The sequence below is a fragment of the Eumetopias jubatus genome, unplaced genomic scaffold (genome assembly GCF_037043125.1).
Source record: "Eumetopias jubatus isolate StellerSeaLion01/CBP00866 unplaced genomic scaffold, mEumJub1_p1.0 scaffold_1, whole genome shotgun sequence".
Lineage (NCBI taxonomy): Eukaryota > Metazoa > Chordata > Mammalia > Carnivora > Otariidae > Eumetopias > Eumetopias jubatus.
The window spans coordinates 148,984,232-149,007,903 of record NW_028274807.1 but is presented as its reverse complement, the minus strand read 5'-3'; the positions used below and the strand labels follow the sequence as shown (position 1 = coordinate 149,007,903).

Here is a 23,672-nt window from a genome sequence, read left to right as displayed (position 1 = left end):
TGCCTAATACCACAGACTGCAACTGTGTAATTCAAAGAACATGCACAGAGTGCCCTTTGTAGATAAGTGAGGTGTGGTAGGGTAGCGCTGAGGTCCTGTGTCCTACTGAGACCTGGGTCAACTGGCTCCATCATCACAGGCTGTGCCATCTTGGGCAGGATACTCAATCTCTCTTAGTCTCAGTGCCCTCTTTGGGCTGTGAGAGTGGTGATAGCCTCATAGCATTGTTGTGTCATAAAGATAACACTTACAAAGCACCAAACTCTGCCTGCCTTTCTTGCTTTCTTTTTAAAACATGGCACTATGCTCTGTCCCAATGGTAAAAGCCTTTTTCCTTTCTTGTTACAACTTCTCCAGCTATAAAATGAGAGTGTGAGCTTTGAGGTCTCTTCCATAAGACCCTCTGTGGTCTATGCTGACTTCTTGAAAATAGGCTCTTCTCTTTCCACTTCCCCTCTTCATATCAACTTTAAATAGAACGTGGCCTCTCAGCCCAGGTGCTGCCAAAACATAAGGCATGCTATGCTGGTTCCATAGTGTCCCAGGATCTGCTGGAATCCTCTTCACATCACTGGATTCTGGGAGAACGGGAGGTTTCTAGGGAAGAGTAGTCACATTTCCCCTGAGACTCTTCCTTCTACCTAAGTCTATAGCCTATCGGAGTTGGAAGAGAGGGACGATCCTGGCAGACCAAAATGGCCACATCTAGTGGGGTGGACTCTGCAGGGGACATGGAGGCAGGATCCCGACCTTCTTAGCTTCTGCTTGCCATGTAGTGAAGTCCGGTATGGGTTTTATCTTTAAAAGCAAATAATACTAAAAAGAAATAATGGAGGACAACTTAAAGTAGCATACTGTCCAAACCAGATACAAAAGAAAAGTTTGGACTCCCTGGTGCTTTTGCTACAACAGCAACATTTCCATGTTCCCTCCCTCCCAATTGTCTTCCCCGCCCCACCCCCACTTTGTCTGCCCTTAAATAACATCATTGAAAAACCACCACCACTGTGTTTTGCAGTCATAAAAGCAATAGAACTAGGAGGAAACTCTTCAAGTTCATAGGCTGTCTTTAGATGGGGAAGTGACATTTATCCTAATTTCAACATAGAGGCAGCTGAGATCCAGAGAATTCAAGGGCCTGACCTAAGTTCTATAAAGAGGGAGCTAGCTGCCCCTCAGTCAGGACTCTCTAAGTCCATTTCCCTGTGCTGGTTTGTCCAAAAGCAATTTGCACCAGCTTAGCCTGGCTCTCCAGACTTGACTTCCCGCTCTTAGTGCCACCACATGTCCAACACCACCCCTCTGCTCTCAGCTAGCTGTATCAACACTCCAGTGAATGAAGGCACGCTGCCAACCCACCCAAAGCCCCCCCTCCATGACAGCTGGGCCAAGGCTGCCAGTGCACTCACAATGTTGCCTATGTGGAGCATGGCTTCGAAGGCGGCGCTCATGCCGTGGTGCTCCATGGCCATGAAGACTGTGTTCACCACAATGCACAAGGTGATGGTAAGCTCCGCAAAGGGGTCTGTCACAATCCCAAAGAGAAGCATCTTGAGCTTCACCCACATGGGGCAGCACTCCCAGATCAGATACTTCTGAGCCAAGCTGGTCAAGCAGGGTGGGCACCTCCATTCAGACTCCTCGAATTCTGTATCACAGATGTGGTTGATGACAGCTGTCAGCCATGTATCCCCTCAGACTCCCATCCCCTGTTCATCCCCTAGACCTTGTCAATACTAATACCACTTGTAGTCTCCACCCCAGCACCCTGCTCTGATGACCATTTCCTACTTTCTGAGCTCCTTCAGTCCAGCAAGTGCAGCCTGATCTCTGTCCCCATTTAGTCCCCCAAAACATGGACCCTACACTTTTTAATTGCCCATCACCTATACATCATGTTCTTAGTTCTCAGTTTACCTGGCTTAGATTTCACGTCCACCCCTCCATATACCCCCTTGCAGACACCCTCAGTTCCTTTGCCCTTCTCCACTCCCTGAACATGCAGACCCCCTCTGCACCTACACCCAACTATGTAAACCTGGTTGTATAGAAAACTATATAGAAAAACTATACAACCATGCTGACTGGTCCCACTAGCAATTCATGAGCCCCAGTTTGTCACAATCCAGAAATCCTGCTGTTTCTCCATTTCAGTCCACTTCTTCAGTCTTCCAGGCTAACATTTCTCATTTCCTCTCTCTCCTCCAACTTCCCCCTATCTACTCTCTCTTTGCTGACCAGCTCCTTTTGATTTCCTTCAGAATATAGAATCACTCACAAAAGAACTTCCCCTTCTTCCTTTCACTGAGTCTCCAAGGAATCTACAAGTCCATTCCCATGTTCTGTACCCTGCCCAGCACATGAGCTCACTCTACTCTTACCTGTGTACCTGCTCAAGGCCTCTGTCATCCCCTTTCTCTGCCCTCTAGACTATTCCCATCAGCACATGAACATGCTTTAAGTGTATCTCTTCAAAAGGTCTCCCTGGAACCCTTGTTATTCTTCATCTACTGTCCCCTTCACAGCAAAATTCCTTGTAAGAGTTTTCTACACTTAACTTTCTCACTTCTGTTCCCTCCCTGACCCCTGGAATCAGACTTTTACCTCTTCCACACTCAAATTATCAATTTCTAGTTATCCCCTTACTCTGCCTCTCACAGCATTGGACAGAATTTGTAATGCTCTCCTTGAAATCCCTTGTCTATCTTCCAAGACATCACAACCTCTTGGTTTTTCTCCCATATCAGTGACTGCTTCTTCTCAATTTAAGTTCCTGTCTCTCCTTTTCCTGTCTCTGAATGTTAGAGATTCAAGCATTCTTTCCTTGATATTTCTTTTTTTCTCTCTCTAGGTAATCCCAATCTTAAAAAACCTGTCCCTATGCTATCTGCCCCCAGATTATATGTCGAGTTTCTGATCTTTTCCTTAAGTACCAGGCTCATCTCTAGCTGCTCCCACTTAAATCTCCATGTGGATGTGTCCTCAACAGAGGACAACTATGTAGCTTTAGGTCTATCTATAAATTCCCCTGTAAGATATGCACTCTGCAGATATACCAGACCACGTGGCAAGGAAAGATGATGTCCATTGTTTATAATAAAAATAATATAATAATAATAATAGAAACAACTGGGGCGCCTGGGTGGCTCAGTCAGTTAAACGTCTGCCTTCAGCTCAGGTCGTGATCCCAGGGTCCTGGGATCGAGCCCCGCATTGGGTTCCCTGATCAGCGGGGTGTCTGCTTCTCCCTCTGCCTGCCGCTCTGCCTACTTATGCTCTCTATCTCTGTGTCAAATAAATAAAATCTAAATAATAATAATAATAATAATAGAAACAACTGATAAAGTCCATTATGAAAAAAGATGAGACAGATTTATCTATGGAGACGTAAAAAAAAAACTATATATATGTGATGTGATGTGTGTGTGTGTGTGTGTGTGTGTGTGTGTGAATGCATAGAATATTGCATGAAGGATACAAGAGAAACTGAGAGTGCACTAGGATACTGGGGAGCAGCAAGAATCTTTAGTAGGAGAGAGACATAGTTTGCATTGTATATGCATCTGTAGTATTTGAATTTTTTTGCTATATATATTTTTTCAAAAGAAAGGAATTTATACAAATAAATATATGCTCCCAAATTTTGCTGTTTTATTTTCCCAGAAGTAAATTAAAAAATTGTGTGTAGTCAAATTTCTCTGCATTGTTCTTTGTGTTTTCTTGCTTTCATGCCTTGCATATAAGCTATTCTTACCTCAAGATTTAAAAAAATACCTATTCACATTTTCTTCTAGTTCTTTTGTAGCTTTACCTTTCCCTTAAAATTTTAGTGCATTTGGAGTTTATTTTGAGTAAGGATTAAGATATTGATCCAGTTTATTTTTTTCAAACCTCTGGTTATTTACATCCACACTGTATATTGCATAATATCTCATTTTCCAAAGGATTTGAAATTTCATTTTGGTCATAAGTTATTTCCATATAGGCCCATATACTTTCATAAGCAAGTGTCCATTTCTCTTCCATAGATCAAACTATTTATTTTTACTATCACACTGTTGTAATGACTTATAATCCTTGTAAGCCTTAAAAATCTTCAAAACATTTTGTCAAATAAAGTAAAAAATTAACTGAGAAAAATAACTGTGGCTCATGTCATAGACAAAATGCTCATTTCATTAATATGTAAGAACTCTTAAAAATCAATGAGAAAAAGACCAAACCAATAGAAAAATGATTACACAGTTTCTAAAGGGAAAATTCAAGTGGCTTATAAATATTTGAAAAGATGTCCAATAATACTCAAAATGAGGTAAATGCAAAATAAGAAGATATTATTTCATAGAACAGATTAACAAAGATAAGACAGTTGAAAATTGTGTTTGGGAGGATGTGGATTGAAAGCCAGTATCACGCATTGCTTGGGTGGGTGAAAGTTGATATATTTATGCAGAACATCCATTGCTCAAAACTAAAAATGCTTACCCCCTATGACAAAGCAATTTCACTTCGAGGCATTTAACCTTTAGTACATGTAGAAAGTGATGTATTGACCGCAGAATTTACTTCCCATCAAGAAGGAAATGGCTAACTAAATTATGGTATGTCTATACAACATAATACTAACAGTTAATGGAAAGTATAAGGGTACTTACATGGAATGGTTTTCAAAATATATTCATAGAAAAAAATTATGGCACAGAATAGCATATATGATATGCTACCATTTGCAAGGGAGAAGAAAGACTATATATTTTTTGATTGAACATAATAGAATATTTTTGGGAGGAAACACAAAACTGGTTTGGACATGTTTCTGGAGAGGAGAGTTGGATAGACAGAGGAATATTTCCCCTTTTTTATATGTCCTTTAGTATGTTTTAAAACCTGTATAACATATTGCCTATTCAGGGGCGCCTGGGTGGCTCAGTCATTAAGCATCTGCCTTCGGCTCAGGTCATGATCCCAGGGTCCTGGGATCAAGCCCCGCATCAGGCTCCTTGCTCCGCGGGAAGCCTGCTTCTCCCTCTCCCACTCCCCCTGCTTGTGTTCCCTCTCTCGCTGTGTCTCTCTCTGTCAAATAAATAAATAAAACCTTAAAAAAAACATATTGCCTATTCAAACAAAAATGTTCTAAATAAAAATTTGATAAAGAGATTTTATTTAAAATAATGGAACAAAGAATGTGCTGCTCTTTCTACTTCCAGAAATCAACAAAAGCATCCAGGAGACTGAGAAATAGAAATGCAAATTCTTGGCAATGATTTTGTGGATTTGATACCAAAAGCAAGTCATCTAAGCAAATGTAAACACATAGAATAACATCAAACTAAAAAGCTTCTGCACAGCAAAGCAAACCATCAACAAAAGGAAAAGGCAACTTATGGAATGAGAGAAAATATTTGCATGCCGCTTATCTGATAAGGAGTTAATATCTAAAATATACAAATAACTCCTACAAATCAGTAGCAGAAAAACAAATAACCTGATTTTTAAATGGGCAAAGGAACTGAATAGATATTTTTTCCAAAGAAGACATACAAATGGCCAACAGGTACATGAAAAGGTGCTCACATCACGAATCAGCAGGGAAATGCAATTAAAATCACAATGAGATATAACTTTACACCTGTTAGAATGGCTGTCATCAAAAACACAAGAGATAATAAGTGTTGGCAAGGATGTGGAAAAAAGGGAATCCTGTGCACTGCTGGAGGGGATGTAAATTGATGCAGCCACTGTGGAAAACAGTATGGAGATTCCTCAAAACATTAAAAATAGAACTCCCATGTGATCCAGCAATTCCACATCTGGGTATATCCAAAGGAAACGAAATCACTATCTCAAAGAGACATCTGCACTCCCCATGTTTATTGCTGCCTTATTCACAATAGCCAAGATATGGAAACAATCTAAGTGTCCATCAATAGATGAATGGATAAAGAAGATGAGAGACACACCCACCCACCCATACACACCCCTCCGCCCAACACGGGAATATTATTGAGCCATGAGAAAGAAGGAAATCTTGGTGTTTGCCCTCAAACTTGAGGGCATTATGCCAAGTGAAATAAGTCAGACAGAGCAAGGTAAATACTGATACTACACGGTATCACTTCTACGTAGAATCTTAAAAAAAAAAAGATGAATGTGTGAGGTGTGACAGATGTGTTCATTACCTAGATAGGGAAATCCTTTCACAATATATCCATGTATCAAATCATCACAACGTACACTTTAAATATCTTACAGTTTTGTCAATTATTCCTCCAAAACTGAAAATAAGAAATAAAAGAATGTGCTGCCCCTCTGCTTCCAGAAACCACTAAAGGCATCAAACCTGAGAAATAGAAATGCAAACTCTATTTTTGATGAAACTAGGAAACATCTGTAGAACTCAAATCATAAGTTCTGTGCAAAGGTTATCAAATAAAGCACAGGTCAGTCAGAGTACAGGAGAATGCTCTGAAAGGACACTTGAGATGATAGATATGTAAACTGGCAAAGCATAGTTTTCTAAAGCAGTTGACACATCCTGGGGACAAAATCAACAATCTCTAGTTGAAACAAAAGCAAGCACTTCCCTGGACCTCTTTTGGCACTAAAAAGCACAGGAAGCAGTGTTGCATGAGAAATCTTGCAGATGCGCCATTATGGCAGGAAGCGCCTGTCTGTGAGGCAGGACAGGAAAAGACTCAGCCTTGTAAACAGCCTTCACATTGCTGATCTTGAATGTCTGGGGAGATACAGAGTCTAAGAGAATCATGCATTTGCTAGCTTGGAACATGATCACAGCTTTTCCCCTAAAAGAATCTCCTGCAGAAAGCTAATCCAGAAAGAAATTTCTTCCTTTCCTTCTGCTACAATTAGAGATGCCATTTCTCCTATTAATACTCTCCACTTGTGCATCCTTTCCTGCCACGTCAGGAGTCTATTGAATATTCTCTCTCTTTCCTTTATCTTCAGTCTTTTCCATTCTCATAGATCCTCCCCATTAGCATGTAAGTATACTTTTTTAAAACTCCATACAAGAAAATAAATAAGCAATGCTACTTACACCCTGGTGACGTTTTACTATTTCCTTCCCTTCACAGACAAATTTTTGAAAAAGTTGTCTATATACAGTGTCTCCTTCTCCTCCCACCACACCTCCATTCGTCAACTCTTCCCCTACTCTGCCAATCCTCACTTCTTGGATCACCAAAGACATCCTTGTAACTAAAGCCCCTGGACTCTTTTTGGGCTTGATTTTACTTGATTTTTCTACAGCATTGCCTCTTTTGACTTTTCTATTCTTCCTGAAGGAATTCAGACCCCTGGGTCTCTGTTGTATTCTTCTGGGTCTTCTCCTATTTCTGAACATTCCTTCTCAGCTTCCTCTGCTGGCTCTGTCTCTTCTGCTCAATCACTAAACATTATAATTTCTTTAGAAATCTGACCCAGGTCTTCTCTTCTTACTCAATTCCCTTGTCATTTTATCCACTTGCACCTTTCCAAAATTACCATCTACATTGAAACAGCTTTCAAATATGTATTTCTAGGTCACCCTCATCTTCTAAGTTCTAGACCTGTTTATTGCAAATCTGACTTCCTACTGGAAATCCTTACCTGAATTTCTCAAGGGTCCCTGAAACCTGCTATGTCCCAGACTCAATTTATGATCTTTCCTCTCATCTTTCCCCAGTGAATCCCCCTAAAGTATTCCTTTTATGAGCTGTTGCACCAGTATCCCTTCAGTTGCTTATGCCAGAACCATGTGAACCACCAAGTCCTGAATCTTATGTCCCTTAGATAGCTCTTAATCCCCCATTTCCCAACACTCCTACTGCTACCACCCCAAAGTCCAGGCACTGCCATCTCTCAGCTGGTTTCCTCCCAACTGGTTTCCTTGCCAACACTCTTCCCCTCTTAATTCCATTCTCTACATGTATTCGGAGTAACCTTTACAAAATGCAAATCTAGCTCCCCTGCCTCCAATCCTTTAATGGCACCTCACTGCTTTTAGGATGAAGTCCAAAATCCTTAATTTGGTATAGGAAGTTCTGTAGGTTTGGCCCTGGTCCATCTCTCCAGCCTTATTTTGAGGCCCTCTGCTCCTTGCTCTCTGTGTTCCTGCCATATCAGGATTTTTCATTTCTTCAAATATTATGCTCTTTTCTTCTTCAGAGATTTTGCTGTCCTTTCTGCTTGGAATACTTCCCCAACTCCAGGTTAAACTTACCATATTTCCTTTAGCATCCTGCACTTCTCCTTCAAGACACTCAGCACCCTGGTAATAACTTGTTCCAAGTCCCTCTCTCCCACTCAGCATGAAGGCAGAGACAGTGTTGTACTTACTGCTGTGCTCCTGCTTCTGGTCTTCCGGTCTGGACAACTGTCAAGTCTTAGCTTGTGTGCCAAGCATAGATGGTTCACGTACCCTGAGCTCAGTGAATTGCCAAGTTCTTATTGGCTTGAGCCAAGCTTTCTCAGGCACAATCACTCCCAAAGAGGTGGCCTCTGTAAATCCTATCACAACTCAGACAGTGCCAAGCATCCTTCATGTACTCTGTGAGTGTCGTGTGTATTATGTCCAGCCAGAGAAGAATGCCCTACACTCAAACAACTTTGACCTCTTTGCCCTAATGTGAAGTTGTCTTTACCCAGATTTTCTCAAAAATGTCAGTGTGTCTCCTGCTTTTCCTAGTCTATTCACACAGCATCTTCCTTGAGGGGAGTCTGTCCTACCTCAGGATATATGACCATTCCTTATTCTCTTCCTATTTATCAGTGCAGGTCATTATAATTAGCATCATCCCCAAATGTCACTTTTGTGTATCACTCTCATTCACCATTCATTCAACAACTGTTTGTTGAATGCCTACCATATGCCAAGCACTGCTCTTCCAGGTACTGGAAATCTAACTGTGAGCAAAACAAACACATCTCTGCCCTCGTTTACAATTGAGTAAACAAGAATAGCCAACATCTGCTGAATATTTACTAAGTGCCCGTTGTGGTCTGAGCACTTTACTTATGCTAATTCACTTAATCCTCAAAAAACATTACAAGATAAATACATTTTCACTATTTTACAGGTGAGGCAATTGAAGCATAGAGCAGTTAATGGAGCTCCAAAGTTGCACAGCTTACCCTATGTGGCAGAGCCAGGATGCAAACCCAGGCAGTTTAGCTCCAGGATCTGTGTTCTTAACTATTATCCTCTGTTGTTTCTCATTGATTCTGAGACCTCTTTTGCTCTTACCTGAGTTGGGCTGTGTTTGGAACACTCATTTTTAAAATTCTTGTCTCATTCCTGCAAAATACATTGCATTTGCCATTCATCTGTCTAGAACTCTCTTCCCTAGGTTCTCATAAGTCTGAATCCCTTACTTCATTCAGATTTCTGGTCTCCTTAGGGAGAATGGCCTTCTGCACCTACCTTATCTGAAATAGCCCCTCTGTAGGCCTCTATTCCCCATCTCCTTCCCTACTTTATTTTTTTCCTAGTTCTTATTACTACCTAAATATCTACTTGTGTTTATTATCTGTATACCCTGGTCCCCAGAATGTAAATTCCATGTGTGCAGGCTTCTATCTTGTTCACCACTGACTTCCCAGCACCAGAATAATGCCAGACATATAGTAGGTGCTGAACAAATGCTTGTTGAAGAGTAAATAAATGAAAAAAAAAAAGGAGGAAGCTTGATAATTCTGGGGAATAAATGAAAAAGCAAGCTGTTTGTATTTAACGTTAACTGTTTGATGGCTAATAGCAAAAAGAAAAAAGAATCCAAGCAACACACCTGGCCAATAAAAAATCACAAGCATAGCAGCATGGTTACATTCTAAACAGCCATGAAAAATGCTAGGCATACAGACATTATTACAATGAAATGTGATTTTTAAATAATGACTAATGAGGGAAAATAATATGAGAGAATATGTATAATATGTACACACCGTTGTTACCGAAATGTGTACACATTTCACAAAAAACTCACATATGCAAGAAATGTAACTTAAAGGTTTTTTCCCCCCATGATTGAATTCAATATATACTGCAAGTCCCCAACCTGGGGACCTTGTTTTAGTTAATTCAATGTCTGCTACTACTTCACCTTCTTAAGTTGTGTCTGAGTTCTGGAGGGCCCAGGGTTCACCAACAGTGGAGTGTTGAGCTGGTCCTTGGTCATTGCCAAGTGTATTTTATGAGTCATCGTAGTTCCCATGTGGTTTCTGGTGGGAGAGCCGCCCAGATGGCTGTTCCCTCTTTGCCTCTTACTCACTTCCTTCTCCAGCCCTCAGTGGAGGCAAGGTCATCATCCAGCTACTCTCCTGCCATGCAGGTCACAGGGCACTCTCTGGGGCTGCTTCAGGTCTTTCCTACCCAGGTGGGTTATCTGCCTGCTCTACTGTACAGTTTCTGTGCCATGCTGGGTATGTGGGTCTTTTCCTAAGACTTGCTACCTCTCGCTTCACCTAGAAAGTAAAGCATAGATTGGTTCTGTTTTCAAATCCCTCAAACATCTTTTTTTTGTTTGTTTCCTTTTTTGTTTTGTCGTGCCCTCCCTCAAAGTTAGGATTCAGCCCAGGACTGGTGGGGGAGCACACAGAGAGCCCTTTCTTAGAAACACACCAGCATCCAAGCTTCCTCTCCCTCCTTTAGCCCAGTACATGTTAAATTTGTCTAGGGGAGACAAGTAACTGGACAGGACAAAGGCCATATTTTCCATACCCTGAGGCAAAATAAAGGCTGGATAAGAAGACAAGGCTTTATACTCAGGGTAAGGAGGGTGCAGTCATGCTCTTTGGGAACTTGAGTGTCAGGTGGCCTTGAACCAGTGCCACTGTCTTCCTCCAGCTCCTGGTTTGGTGTAAGCAATTGGAACACATCCCTGAGGAGGCTAAGTGGATTCCCATTTGATTGATGGAGCCCTGAATTAACAAGAATTTAGTTAAATTGACTGATTAATTTACTTAAATTATCTTCCAATGCTCAGCATAATGGGGGCTTGAGACAAAAATTAAGCTATAACCATAAAAGTTACAACCATGAAAAATGACAGGATAATTCTGCTGTATTTGAAAATTAAGGACTGTAAAATTTCTTGCATACCTGAAGTAGCTTGAAATTCTCTGGTGCCTGCCAGATCACTTTCTCAAATTTCGTTTTGTGAATACATGTGAAGCAGATGTAAATTTGAACAAGAGATGAAACTAGGGCATTAAAAACTCATTGGATTCTATTGTTTTTGAAAAAATTATCCATACTTTAAAAAAAAACACATTGATAAAGGGTAATGGGACCAAGGGCATAAAAAGGAGCAGTATTTAGGATCCAAGGACACAGATGGGTGACATCTTTGACACAGATTTGGGGCAACTCCTCTGCTGCTCAAATGCAGACTCATTGTAGCACAGTGGCTGGATATTCCAATGAGTGGTACTTACCCTCAAGGACAGAGGTCATGATGCTGACAACACTCATTGCCCTTTGGGCTCGGAAAGGTTCATTCAAGTATTCTGCTGATAAGAAAGTCTTCTTCTGTCCTGCATCAAATGCCTGCTGGGACACAAACAGTCAGGATATTCCTCCAACTTGAAGTCATCAGTGGCAAAGACAGGTCACTTAGCCTCTTATTGGCCAGTCTTGTGTGGTCACAAGTTGCCTGGTGAAGCTATGATCCTCTGCAGTTGTGCTTTGGGAAATGGGGCTGATTCTTGAACTTGGGGTAAGAGCTTAGGCATGAAGACCAGGACACAGAGTTGGGGGTGCAAGCAGAGTCTAGGTTTGTAGCTAATTCTATAACCCAGGCTCACCTGAGACTCTGCAAACTCCTGCTTGAGGACAGGTCCCTGGGCACCAGGGTGGGGATGAGGGCTATCTCACTTACCTTGGGTTTCTACCCAAGGTAAGTGAGAGCTGCAGGAACAGTGGACCAAGCAGTCATTCTAAGACTTCTTTTGCGCTGTGCATATGGGTTCACAAAGACTTCCTCTCCAGGACAGGTTTTCTTGACCTTTCTAATAGGCTCATTTCCCTCCCCAGCATACAACCCAGTTCTAAACTCCACACAGTCCTTTTTTTTCTGAGGGAATATTTGTGTGTCTTGATTCTCCAGTGTTAGTTGTCTGACACAATCCTTTGAGCCTTCCCTCTTCAGGCCTTCACTGGAAGTTCCATCTGGGTTCCATTCCCCTAACTTTAGTCACACACTACCCTGGATGTGGGAAGTCCGAGGCCCACAGCAGCTGATTCGGCACTGCACAACCATTCAGAATCCAAATCCAACAAGCATTTATTGAGCACCTGCCATAGGTGAAGCTCATAGGTATACAGTAATAAGTGCCTTAATACATATAAAAAACATTCAGAAAGTTTTCAACCATGAGGACTCAACAAGAGATGCTAGCAGCTATTATTATTTGTCAGACACATGGGTATCGATGCAGGCACTTTATGATTCTATTTAATGCTTCAGCTATTTAGAAACCTTTTTAATGGGAGACTTGGGGGCTTGAAGAATTTAAGGAACTTGTTACAGGTGACTTGGCTGGTAAGTGGCACACCCGTGATTGAAACCCACAACCTTGTGACACAGAAGGGCTTAAAGAGTTAATCTTGCACCAGCCAAGTAATTTAACTAAAATGAATCAAAGTCAGAATATCTAGGAGAGTGGTAATCTAGGGAGAAATTCTTGAATGAGGTATTTTCTAGAGTGTTAAAGCACCTCTTTGTGTTGGTGATTCTCCTTTGGCTCCTGGAGACCCACTCTCCACCTTCTCTACCCTGCTCTGTGCCTGCGGAGGGTGGTCTGTACAAGCAGCATCACCCTCACCAACCTGTTCTGGTCAGGCTTGGCCAATGGGAGGCACAGACAGAAGATCAGAGTCTGGAAGGAGAGAGGAGTAGGCTGTCACCTGGTTTCTTCCCGGCTAGGCTGTGGCTGGGTAGTGGCTATGGTCTTCCACCTGGCTCACAAGTTCTGTTGGGCTGCCCAGCTCTTGCTGGGTTCTGGTTCTGGTCCTTCCTCTCACTTCTTCAGCCTAGGCATGTAACAGCTCCCTACTATTGCTCATCTCTAAGTGCTTCACTGTCCCTCCTTAGTTCAGAGCCCAGTGTACACCTCTGTAAATACTTCAATAAACTCTTCCCACTTGCCCATTGGAGTGGTTCATCTGTTTCTTGCTGGGATCATATGGCATCCAGTCAGAGATGGAGCTAAGGTAACCTGGTAGGACTTATCCAAGTCAGTAGAGCCATATCATGGTCGGTTTACAAGTCTTTTTGCAAACTGCTCTGTGTCCCTGGCTAGACAGAGAGGGCAAATGAAAAACACTAGAAGCATCATTACTGAAACTAAAGGGAGAGCTCAAATTAAATCACAGCTCACAATCCAATAAGGAGTCCCTGGTTTGCCATTACACTCTGCCATTATTCTATTAAGAGTGCTTGCCAGTTAGTCGCTGTTGCCTAATTTGTACATTTTGGCAAGTTATTGCTTCTCTGAGTAAAGCAAGGGATAATTTGCTTCTGCTAATATCTGTCCAGGGCAACTCCCAGAATTTCACTGGATCCCATGTGCTAAGACCAGCATAGTTTGCACAGAGCTACAGGCAGAAGAGAACTTTCCATTTTTCTCATATTCATCCAGGGAACAAGCAGGCCTGTCTCTAAAGCAGTGATAGTGAGTGGGGACAGAGGAACACTGAAAAAAAAAAGGGGGAGATCAACTGGAAAATAATTTGTATTTATGTACTGCAGAGTAAACCACAAAACCTGTTTGACCTCAGGTAAACCCAATCCCTCCCTGGGTGACACTCAGGGTTTCTTGGTCTCTACCTGGAGAGCAGCCCAAGAATCTGGAGCATAGACAAACTTACCGAGACTTCGATGCCCCCAGGGGCAAGCTCACCGGTGGACAATGTGGAGTGTCTGTCTTCTCCATGTCCTGGGCCAGGGTTGGAGGGTTGAGGCAGTGGACTCCTAAGGAGGGGGCCTTGCTGGCCAGCACCTCCACCCAGGAGCATGGAGCCCCGATGGCTCTCACGGTCTCCAGGAAAGACTCCATCATCTGTGACTCCATCAGGGAATGAGGTATCCAGGCAAGGGGCACGGAAATGGAACACACTGCCATGGCTAGCCCGGCGTCTCCCAGAGGTGAGGCCTAGGAAAGACTGGGCATTGCCCCAAAGGAGCAAGAGATAAAGGCAGGCTGGAAGCTGAGCCTATAGGCAAATCTGGAGTTCAACACTTCTTCCACCCACTCCCATTTCCCTGCCCTTATTCTCATGAACTTCCAGAAGAAAATTAAAGACACAGATCTGAGGGGTATTCTAGGTAAACATGGGAAGAGAATGGAGAAGAATATTTTTGATGTAGCCTGGGAAAAGGCCAAGAGAGATGAGAGATTATAGGGTGCTTAAGATCATCAAATAGGTGATGATGGGCAAAAATATCAGAAGACAACCTTGTCACCCAGAAGGATCAGCTCTTTACCAGCATTTGCCCATAGGGCTGGACAAAGCTGTCTTAAATTCCCTGCTCGACATGTAAAGCTGAGACCTAAGGAGACTGTTATGCACACCAGTACTGGAACAAGCCTGGTAAATGGTTGTGGAATGAACAAGTGCACTTTATTGTCTGAAAATTAGGTTCTGCAATTCATTAGATCCAGCCTATATAAACGTGAGAGTTTGTGTTGCAAAGGAGGAGACAAGAGCTTTGTAATGTAATGAGCTTCCAGGATCCCTTGAGGCAAACTTTGAATAGTCAACAATGGAGAGATTGAAGGGAGAGTTACAGCCTAATTTCCTGGAAGAATAATGCCATTCCTCCAAATCAATAAACATTTCCCATCAAAATCTCCCGCTGAGGGAACTGTGAGGCTTACAGTTGCCAGAGGAAAGGAGCTAATTCACAGGCCTAGAGCTGCTGGAGCCTGGGTTGGCTAGTACCCATGACCACTGTGGAAGCTTGACCATAACAAGTTGTCAGTTCTGTCCTAGGCCATATGAAGTATTTCTGAAGATCTACACACTGACTTCCTAGCAAACTCTGATCATATTGCTGAATGTTTCCCCCTTCCTTAATTTTATTTATTAAACTACTGAAGTTGGGACATCTTGTCCATTAGAGTCCTGTTTACTTATCCCCCTATCCCACGGAACTGACGTCTTCTTTCTTGATTATTTGGAGCCCAATCCTGTTCAGCAACAATCTTTGCAATCTCAGTATTATAAACAGGGCACTCTTTACTTAGAACATATGTCCAAGGAGTATGGAACTCATAAAAAATCCACAAATCAGTCCCACTTTTGCAGTAAAGGAGCAGATCTGGCAAATCTTTATTAAAAATGGGATGGCTGAGTTATTTGCAGTTGGGCACTAAACAAACCAATGAAGAGACTAAGAAGAAGATTTTGGTCCCATATTTGACGGCACTGCTTCCCTGGCCACCAGTTAATATTTCAGAATTAACCTATTTGACAAATGGTGGCAGTGACCTCTGAATCTAAGCACTAGACTTGCCTTAAAATGTGTCATCCAGGCAGACCAACTGGTGTCCTGTGGTTTCCCTGAAACCCTTGCTGTGTCTCTCCTAGTTGCTACCCCCAAACTTTCACTCACTGCTGCTGGTTAGAAAATGACTTTATATAAAAACTGCTTATGGGCTATTTACTACATGAACACACCTGGGAAAAGAGGAAGGGGATGCCCTCTTGAATGAATTCCAATCCATTAGTGAGCATTAAAACGTACCCAAATAGTGCTTCCCTGCCTCTGCACATACATGTTTTCTTTTAGGCCTGAAAAATACTCCTCCTCCCCTCTCTTGCAGTCCTCAATTACTGGAGGAACCCCTACTCACTATTTACTATTCATTTCAATTATCTCCTCCTCCATGCAGCCTTTCCTGATACACCTCCACCCCCATAAGAGAGGGTATCTTTTCTATCCCCCAAACACCATGTATGTTTCCCTAATATAGTACATAACACATAGTTTTTATATCTGTCTCCTCCACCAAATGGAAGTCCTTGGGAAATGGACCATGTTTTAGTTATCTCTTTACACCATTGCACCTAGTATTGTTGAATTAACAAGACACAGCTCCTCTTTTGTCCACGTGAAGGTGAATCTAGTTGGAGAGTGAAGCACATACACACCAAACAATTATTGGACATCAAGGTGCTAATCCATGTGGGGTTGACTGAATGAGGGGAATTAAAGCCCAATTCACAGTATCATTGACATGGAAGCTGTGATTCATCCTGTTCTGTGATTGTCAGAGCCCTAGTCAAATCCTCTTTCAAACATCTTCTGATCTGTACCCTGTGCATGCCAGGTGCTGTTCAAAAGAGGCAGAGCAAGGAAGGGAAGGGCACAGAATCTGATAAATGCTGAAGTGTGTATGTCACTGAGGCCAGTGTGCATGTGAGCATGTCTGTGCACATATAGGCACACATAAGTCTGGGGACTACAAAGACTGTGTTATAGAAAGTAGAACATCCTTCAGATGAGCATAGGAAAAGAGATTGAGAGGGAAGTGACAGTCAGGAGGCCTGAAAAATAGCCATGTTGATTCCCTTTTCCATACTGTTAGTGTGGGAACTACTCTTCCACAAAAGGGTTATCATCTCTTAGGTCTCTGGAAAGGGCATGTTTGGAGTACACAGGACTTTCAAGGGAGAGTGAGGTGGCGGGAGGAACCTTGGTGAGTGTAGGGAATCTTGGAGTAGGATGTAGAAGGTTTGGGTGGTGAACAGAATTGTTACAGGGTCTGAAGTGAGGTACTGAAGTTTTTCCTAGGCTGGACTGCATCAGAGATGGATCTGGAATCCTCTGTGCCAAAAACAGGTGAGAGTTTGGGTTGTGGGGGCTGAGGCATGAGGTTAGAAAAGGTTGTAAATGATTTCAGCACCTTGGACAGAATTGCAGATCAGCGTGTTAGGAGGAAGCTAACCCTTGATGTCCACAGGTCCATGGACAACTCAAGGTCAGTGTGTCCAATATGGGCTCACCACTTTCCCTACAAAACTGGGTTCTTCCTCCAGTGCTCCTGCCTTAGAATCGCTACCCATCTAATTACCCAGTTCTGGAAACTGGGAGTCACTTTGGACTTCTCTCTCCTTTTTCCACATTCCACAGTTCCAGTCTTATTGTCCCCTACACTGAATAGAAGTCACAATCCACCCCTTTTTCACATTTATAATGCCCCTGTCCTAGTTTAGGCCACCATTTGGTGGGGGGTCAGTGTGTTGTCTGGATTACTATAACATCCTCCTAATCTTTGTGCCTCCAACTGTCTCCCTGCTACAGACATTTTCCCACTCCAATCATTGTCCATGGCAGCTGCAAAGGTGGGTAATCTTTAGAGAACAAACTTGAGCCTTTTACCATTCTGCGTTGGTTGTAAGGATCAGATTGGGGTGATTTGTTGTCGTCTGTGGAGCCCTCTGACACCCTTGGTCTCATTCTGCGCTTTCTCTCACTGGCATTTTTGGAGGCTAAAGGTGATCCATTGTGGGAATGGAGAGAGGCTGTGTCAATCCCTAGCGCTGCCAGCACCTGAAGAGACAGATCAGCAGTTGCAGCCAACAATATGTGACTGAGCTTAACATGAATGTGTCCCTTACACATGCGATGTCACAGAGATGAGGGTATCTGAAACAGAGGAGGTCAGGATTAGAACCTGGGTGGTAGTGGGATTGAGGCATGGCAGGAAGAGCCACCTCTGAGTTATCCCTTTCATTCACACCTTGTAGTATGCCCTGCTGATGCCCTGACCGAATCCATTTTACCAGGTCAGTATACTCATCTTCAGCTGCTTGAGTGTAAGCTGCTAATGGATCACAGCTACAGTATTCTGTAGACTATTTCCTTTGACTGTACATTTGGCTGGGGCAGGTATGGGGGTATAAAAGGCCAACCCTCTTGCCTCAAGGTACAGCTAACTTTGCGGTACAAGGCATGCCCCAGAGCTCCCCATGGGATCAGGCTGAAGGTCATCTCTAGGTGAGGCCACCTTCTTGTTTAATTCTTCTCCTGTCCCATCCTACTTCTTGCTCTCTCCTTTTCCTGAGAGCACCCCTCAATAAATCAGTGGCACAAGATCTTCGTTGGGTTCTTTTTAAAGAAAACCTGACCTGAGATGGTCCTTAAGGTACAATGAATCTTCTTATAATTCCCTAGAATGACAGCCTTAATCTAAGTGGCTCATCCAGATCTCTGCCCCAGAATTGCAGCCTGCAACAGACTTCACAAAGCATCCACCCCTCACAGACCTCCTGCTCCTTCCGGAGCATCTCAAGGGCCTCTTGGAACTTCTTCTCCTTGGCTTCAATTTCGTCAATTGTTGCCTGGTTCTGCTCCTCATATGCCATGGTGACCACAGCCAAGATCAAGTTGACCAGGTAGAAAGACCCCAAGAAGATGACAAGCACGAAAAAGACCATATACATTTTCCCAGAAGCCCTCAGGGTCTGCAGATTCAAGAGAAAGGAGATCTGTATCCAGAGTTTATGGGCCCCTGACGTTGCCAGGCTCCTCCAGGAAAAACGTAGGCATGCATCTGACTCCCCAGCTTCCAAACAAATCTGTAGGGGGACATGCAGATCAATACCTGCTGGTAGAGGCGTTCCCAGGAATCCTGTGTCATGAGGCGGAACAGTGACAGGAAAGCCCAAGCAAAGGAATCAAAGCTGGTGTAGTTAAAATCTGGGTTGTCAGATGTTTTAAGACAGAGATAACCTTGAGGGCAGTGGCTGCAGCAAGAATAGAGAAGGTCATCAATTGCATAGCCCCCCTGCTTCTTGGGGGCAAGGCAGCCCAAGGCTATAGGAAGACCATAGGGTTTGAAGTAAAGATTGGAGCTCAAGGCCTGGCTTCCCTCTTGTTAGCTGGATGACCTTGATCTCTCTAAGGCTCAGTTCCTTTTGCTCCTTTGTTTTTTATTTTATTTTTCTAAAGATTTTATTTATTTATTTGAGAGAAAGAGTGAGAGAGAGAGAGAGCATGAGAGGGGGGAGGGTCCGAGGGAGAAGCAGGCTCCCCACTGAGCAGGGAGCCCTACCAAGGGCCTCAATCCTGGGACTCTGAGATCATGAACTAAGCAGAAGGCAGACGCTTAACTGACTGAGCCACCTAGGTGCCCCCCTCTTGCCCATTTAAATGGGGATGATAATACTTTCACTTCAGAGTTTCATGCAGAGGGGAGTGGCCTGGGAAGGCCAGCTGACTGCCCAGACCTGATCCCATAAGGCGGCAAACTCTCTGCCTGTTCACACCAAGGGAGGGAGAGTCAGTATCAATAATTCAAACTTAAAACCTGAGCCATTTGGCATCATCTGCCAATCTGTCATCCAAGGAGGACTCACATTAGTCAAGTTCATTCACCAATTATATATAACAATGAAAACAACACTTTCCACTTACTGGGCACTTACTGTGTTCCTCTTTCTCTCTCCTAAGTGCTTTACAAATGCTATAAATTAATCATCTGAACCATCCTTTCTTACAGATGTGGAAGCTGAGGTTCAGAGAAAAGAAGTCAGTTGCTAAAACCACACAGATGCCAATGTATTCATTCAAAAGGAGAAATATAACTGTCAAGTAGCCTATGAAGACTGACTTATGAAGGAAGGCCAAATTTAAGATGACCACATGGTGAGTATTGGGGTGGGCAGTGCTGGACTGACTCTTCACTCTCTCATGATAAGGGAGTAAGTTGATGTCAAGAAGTATCTCTAAGCTAAAGGCATGTGAGGTGTTTGCATCTACCTCAGTGGGATGGCTTTGCTGAGAAAACAGTAATACCTTGTAGTTTGGGATGCTACCACTCCAGCATGCCTCCACTAACACCAGTCTCTGGGGCTGTCCTTATTCTAGACATCCATGTAAACACACAGTCCTGGGACCCATACAATTGATTAGGGTCCCAGCAACTTGACTATAATTAACACCAATTCTATCTCCAATCTTGATTGGAGATTTGTGAGTTCCTAGACTCTCTAGACTCACATTTAAAAACAGACAGTCTTTTGATTTGCTCTCCAAAGGAGCTAGTCAACACATTACCTGTAGGTTTGCTAGTTAACTCAAGGGTAGCCTTATTTCCATGCCTTCCATTAAACTCCACTACAGTTGCTACACATCAATAATGAACTGCTCTGAGAATTAAATGAGATGATACTACAAAGCTTCTTGCATGGTGCCTTCAGCATAGTAAATATTATATGTAAATTGCAAATTAAAATTCCTGCTATTTTTAACCTGAAGGGACCAAAAGAATGGACTGGAAAAATACATGTGAAAGAATGCTGGAAATCAATAAGTGTTTCCTAGTGCTTGTGAGACCCCGGACTTTCCTCCCACAGTGCCACTGGTCAGTGAGGGCCTTAGCTCAGGGCTCTGGCTTCTGTGTGGCCCAGTACAGGACCCAGTTTCCATCTTCATGGTATGCCCTTCAGGGCTCACTCTGCCCATCACCCTAAGCTGGCCTCCCTTGCCATCCCAGCCTTATACACTTATTTCCTGGCCAGGACCTGCCCAGCAGGATGTCTGGCCTATTTTGGAGCTGGGTTGTGGGCCATGCGTGGACCCCATAACTTTACCACAGATAGCACTTAGGCTACCCTGGAGCCCTTGCCATGAGAAATACCATTATCCGGACAGGAAAAAAGACACTGAGGAGGCCTTTTGTTTAGATTTAAGTCAGAGGCAAACCGACATCAGAACAGCCCTATCTCTGAACCAAAGAACTAAATGCCAAGAGCATTTGTGAAGAAAGAGGCCAAGGACCCTATGTTGATCAAATTCTCAGCTCTATCTGAGATTGTTTGTCTAGTGAGCTGATTAAGGCAAAGCTCCATACAGGTCCCACCCAGCTCCCCTTGGGCAATCGGGGGTAGTTAGCCATTCAGGGAGTGGGGTCATATGGGCTTTGGGCTCCAGACCCCCAACATGGAGATGGGAAAGATGAGCCTTGCTGATCTGTTGCCTGAACTTTCTGCTCATGCCTGCTCCAGTGGTCAAAGCAGCAGGCAAGCTTGAGGGGACATCAACCCCTTTGCTTTGTTTCACATTCTGTTCTGCCACCTGGAATGGCCTCCATCCAAATGATCTCTTGTTCAGCCAAACTGGAGACATCCTGCCTGTGCTTCAGTGCTCACCTCAACCACCACCTCCAGGAAACCTTCCCTGACCTCCTGCACTGCCTCCCACCATCACCTCACTGTGTCCCTTCAGCCCATGGAGCCTCTAGCATAGCACTGCTTCTTCACAGGTTAGCATCTTTATGTATATGCATCAGAGCTCAAAAATTGGCAGCTTGCAGGCTGAATTTGGCTTGCAGAAATATTTTGTTTGGCCCACAATATGTAGACATTTTTTGGAATTGGTAGCCAATGTTTGTAGTTGGGAGATTTCACATAAAAATCTGAATTCTTGTCTTTCTTTTTCTAAAAGTTAGAAGAGCTGGAAGCAGTGGACCCACATTTCCATGTGGCAACCAAAAGCTGGGCTGAGCAGTGGCTGGCCCTTTTAAATGGGGCACAAACTATCAACTGCCTAGTTCCCATCCAGCCTAATCTTCTCATTTGTTATGTATCTAGCCTCTGGAAGAATTTGAAATGGCAAAGGCTGATGCACGTGTTTCTTCCTCTGTCATGTGTGGATAACAAAACCCATGTGATTGAGTTGTGGTGATTAAATGTAGAACATTTGACACAAAACGTATTTATATTAGTTCCTTCCTGGGGTAGATTATTTGCCAAAATGGCCACAACTCTTCTCCTACCTGTATCCATACCCCTTTGCCATAAAACTGCCATAGCTCCTCCAGTCAAGAGGTAAATGTTATCTCTCCATCCCTTGGATTTGCACTGGCCTGTGACTTGCTTTGTTCAATAGAATGCAGTGAAAGTGACATTGTGCCAGTTCTGAACCTAGGTCTCAAGAGACCTTGTACACTTCCACTTTCTCTTGGAACCCTCTCTCTGCCCTTGAGAACAAGACCAGGCTAGCCTGCTGGAAGATGAGACCACATGGAGCAGAAAAACTGCCCCAGCTGAGACTGTCCTAGATCAGCTGGCCCCTGCTAATCTGTCCATTGTTTGCAGATGTGTGGAAAGCTCAGGCAATGCCAGAACACCAGGCTGATCTCAGTTCAACATGCTAATGTGCAGAATCCTGAGCTAAATAAATGGCTAGTATTGTAAGCCACAAAACCTTGGGGCTCTTTGTTACATAGCAAAAGCTAACTCCTACACTCCCACCCCATGAGCCTGGGATGGCAAAAGCCATGACTTACTAATTTCTATATCACCCTTGGGGTCTGCAAACCAGTCTCTATCCAGAAAATGATAATGACAAAGAGAAAGGACTGCTGGGCATTCGTGCTTTGTCATGGGTTGAGCACTCACCCTGCATCAGATCCATTGCCACACAGTAAGGGATCTGAAGTGCCAGGCTTATTATAGTAGAAATCTGCAGGAGAAAGGAAGAAATGAAAGCCATGAATATAGTTCTGAATCCCTCTTGCTCAAGCCTTATGTGGTGGAGGCAACATCTCCTAAGTCTTCTGCCTGAGCAAGATGTGTTCCCTTGGCTATGTGCTCTCAGCAGGCATGCTGGGACATTTGGAAGTGGGAAAGTCCCATCTGGGAAGAGAAAAGCTGAGCAGTGACTGTAGCTCTGAGTCTCCCCCAGCAGAATGATTTGCCCCTAGATTTATAGTTAATTTTCTTGTAAAAGGGACATTGGACAACAGAAAATGGGGACCCAAAAGTAAAACATAGCTCAGGAGAAGCATTTCAGCTGGAAAGAGGAATGAAAATATATTTCTATATAGGTATGCAGGGGCTTCACACCCTTGCCAACCAGACCTTTGTCCCTATGGCAGAAGTTCCACTCTTGTTTTCCGTAAGAGGAGTAATTGCCCGTTTCGTTGAGAGTTGCACAATTCTTGACACATTTGTTCTTGAGATTGCCCTTGAAGAGCTGTAGACCCACCAGGGCAAAGACACTCAAGCAGAAGACAGTGAGGATGGTCACATCTGCTAGTTTCCTCACCGAGTGGATCAGAGCTCCCACAATGACCTTCAGTCCTGTGGGAAGATGACAACAACACTCCCACATGGATGAGGTACCACACAGAGCACACTTGCATGTCTGGCATGCCTGCATCTTAACCATTATATCCTTTCACTACATATAGATGTGAGGTACTTTACAAACTTTAGGGCAGTTCCAAGCATAGTTCCCCATTTGAACCTTGCAGTAACCCTGAGATGGAGACAGAGATTATTATTCCTTGCAAGAATGAGACAACATACACAGATGATGTATTTCTTATCATTGTAAGGCTAATAATGATTCAGTCCTAGGAGGCAGCTTGAGGATGGAAACACATGGACCTCAGCGTGTGTGTTGAGAGAGAGAGAGATATGCAAGGGAGATAGAATGAGACAGAGAAAGAGAGACAGAAACACAAAGACACAGAGAGACAAACACAGCAATAGAATGAGACCATGAGAGGCATTAGGACAAGCACAGCTGGCTGTAAAGTTGGGGGTCTCTGCTTGTTTAAGGAGGGAGGATTTGTAACTGTGGAGAATAATATCAGCTTCTTTCAGAGAGCAGATTCACAGTAGCAGAAAGGTCTCTGAACAGGGAAGCAGTCTGAGA

The 23,672-nt window shown here is 43.4% G+C and overlaps 1 protein-coding gene across 5 annotated transcripts in view; it reads right to left on the bottom strand.

The window, feature by feature from the left end:
- SCN10A (sodium voltage-gated channel alpha subunit 10) overlaps nt 1–23,672 on the bottom strand; it is a 93,057-nt gene that overhangs the window by 45,320 nt on the left and 24,065 nt on the right. For 2 of the 5 annotated variants that reach the window (XM_088021408.1, XM_088021416.1), the window contains 8 exons: nt 22,871–23,092; nt 22,409–22,472; nt 18,610–18,751; nt 18,272–18,469; nt 17,385–17,555; nt 13,868–14,161; nt 11,434–11,545; nt 1,410–1,648 (listed from right to left, as the gene is read on the bottom strand). In XM_088021408.1, coding sequence (XP_087877534.1) covers nt 1,410–1,648; nt 11,434–11,545; nt 13,868–14,161; nt 17,385–17,555; nt 18,272–18,469; nt 18,610–18,751; nt 22,409–22,472; nt 22,871–23,092 — 1,442 coding nt within the window. Of the gene's footprint in view, nt 1–1,409; nt 1,649–11,433; nt 11,546–13,867; nt 14,162–17,384; nt 17,556–18,271; nt 18,470–18,609; nt 18,752–22,408; nt 22,476–22,870; nt 23,093–23,672 lie in introns of all 5 variants that reach the window. The other 3 variants (XM_028107093.2, XM_028107095.2, XM_028107096.2) reach the window with 2 other exon arrangements.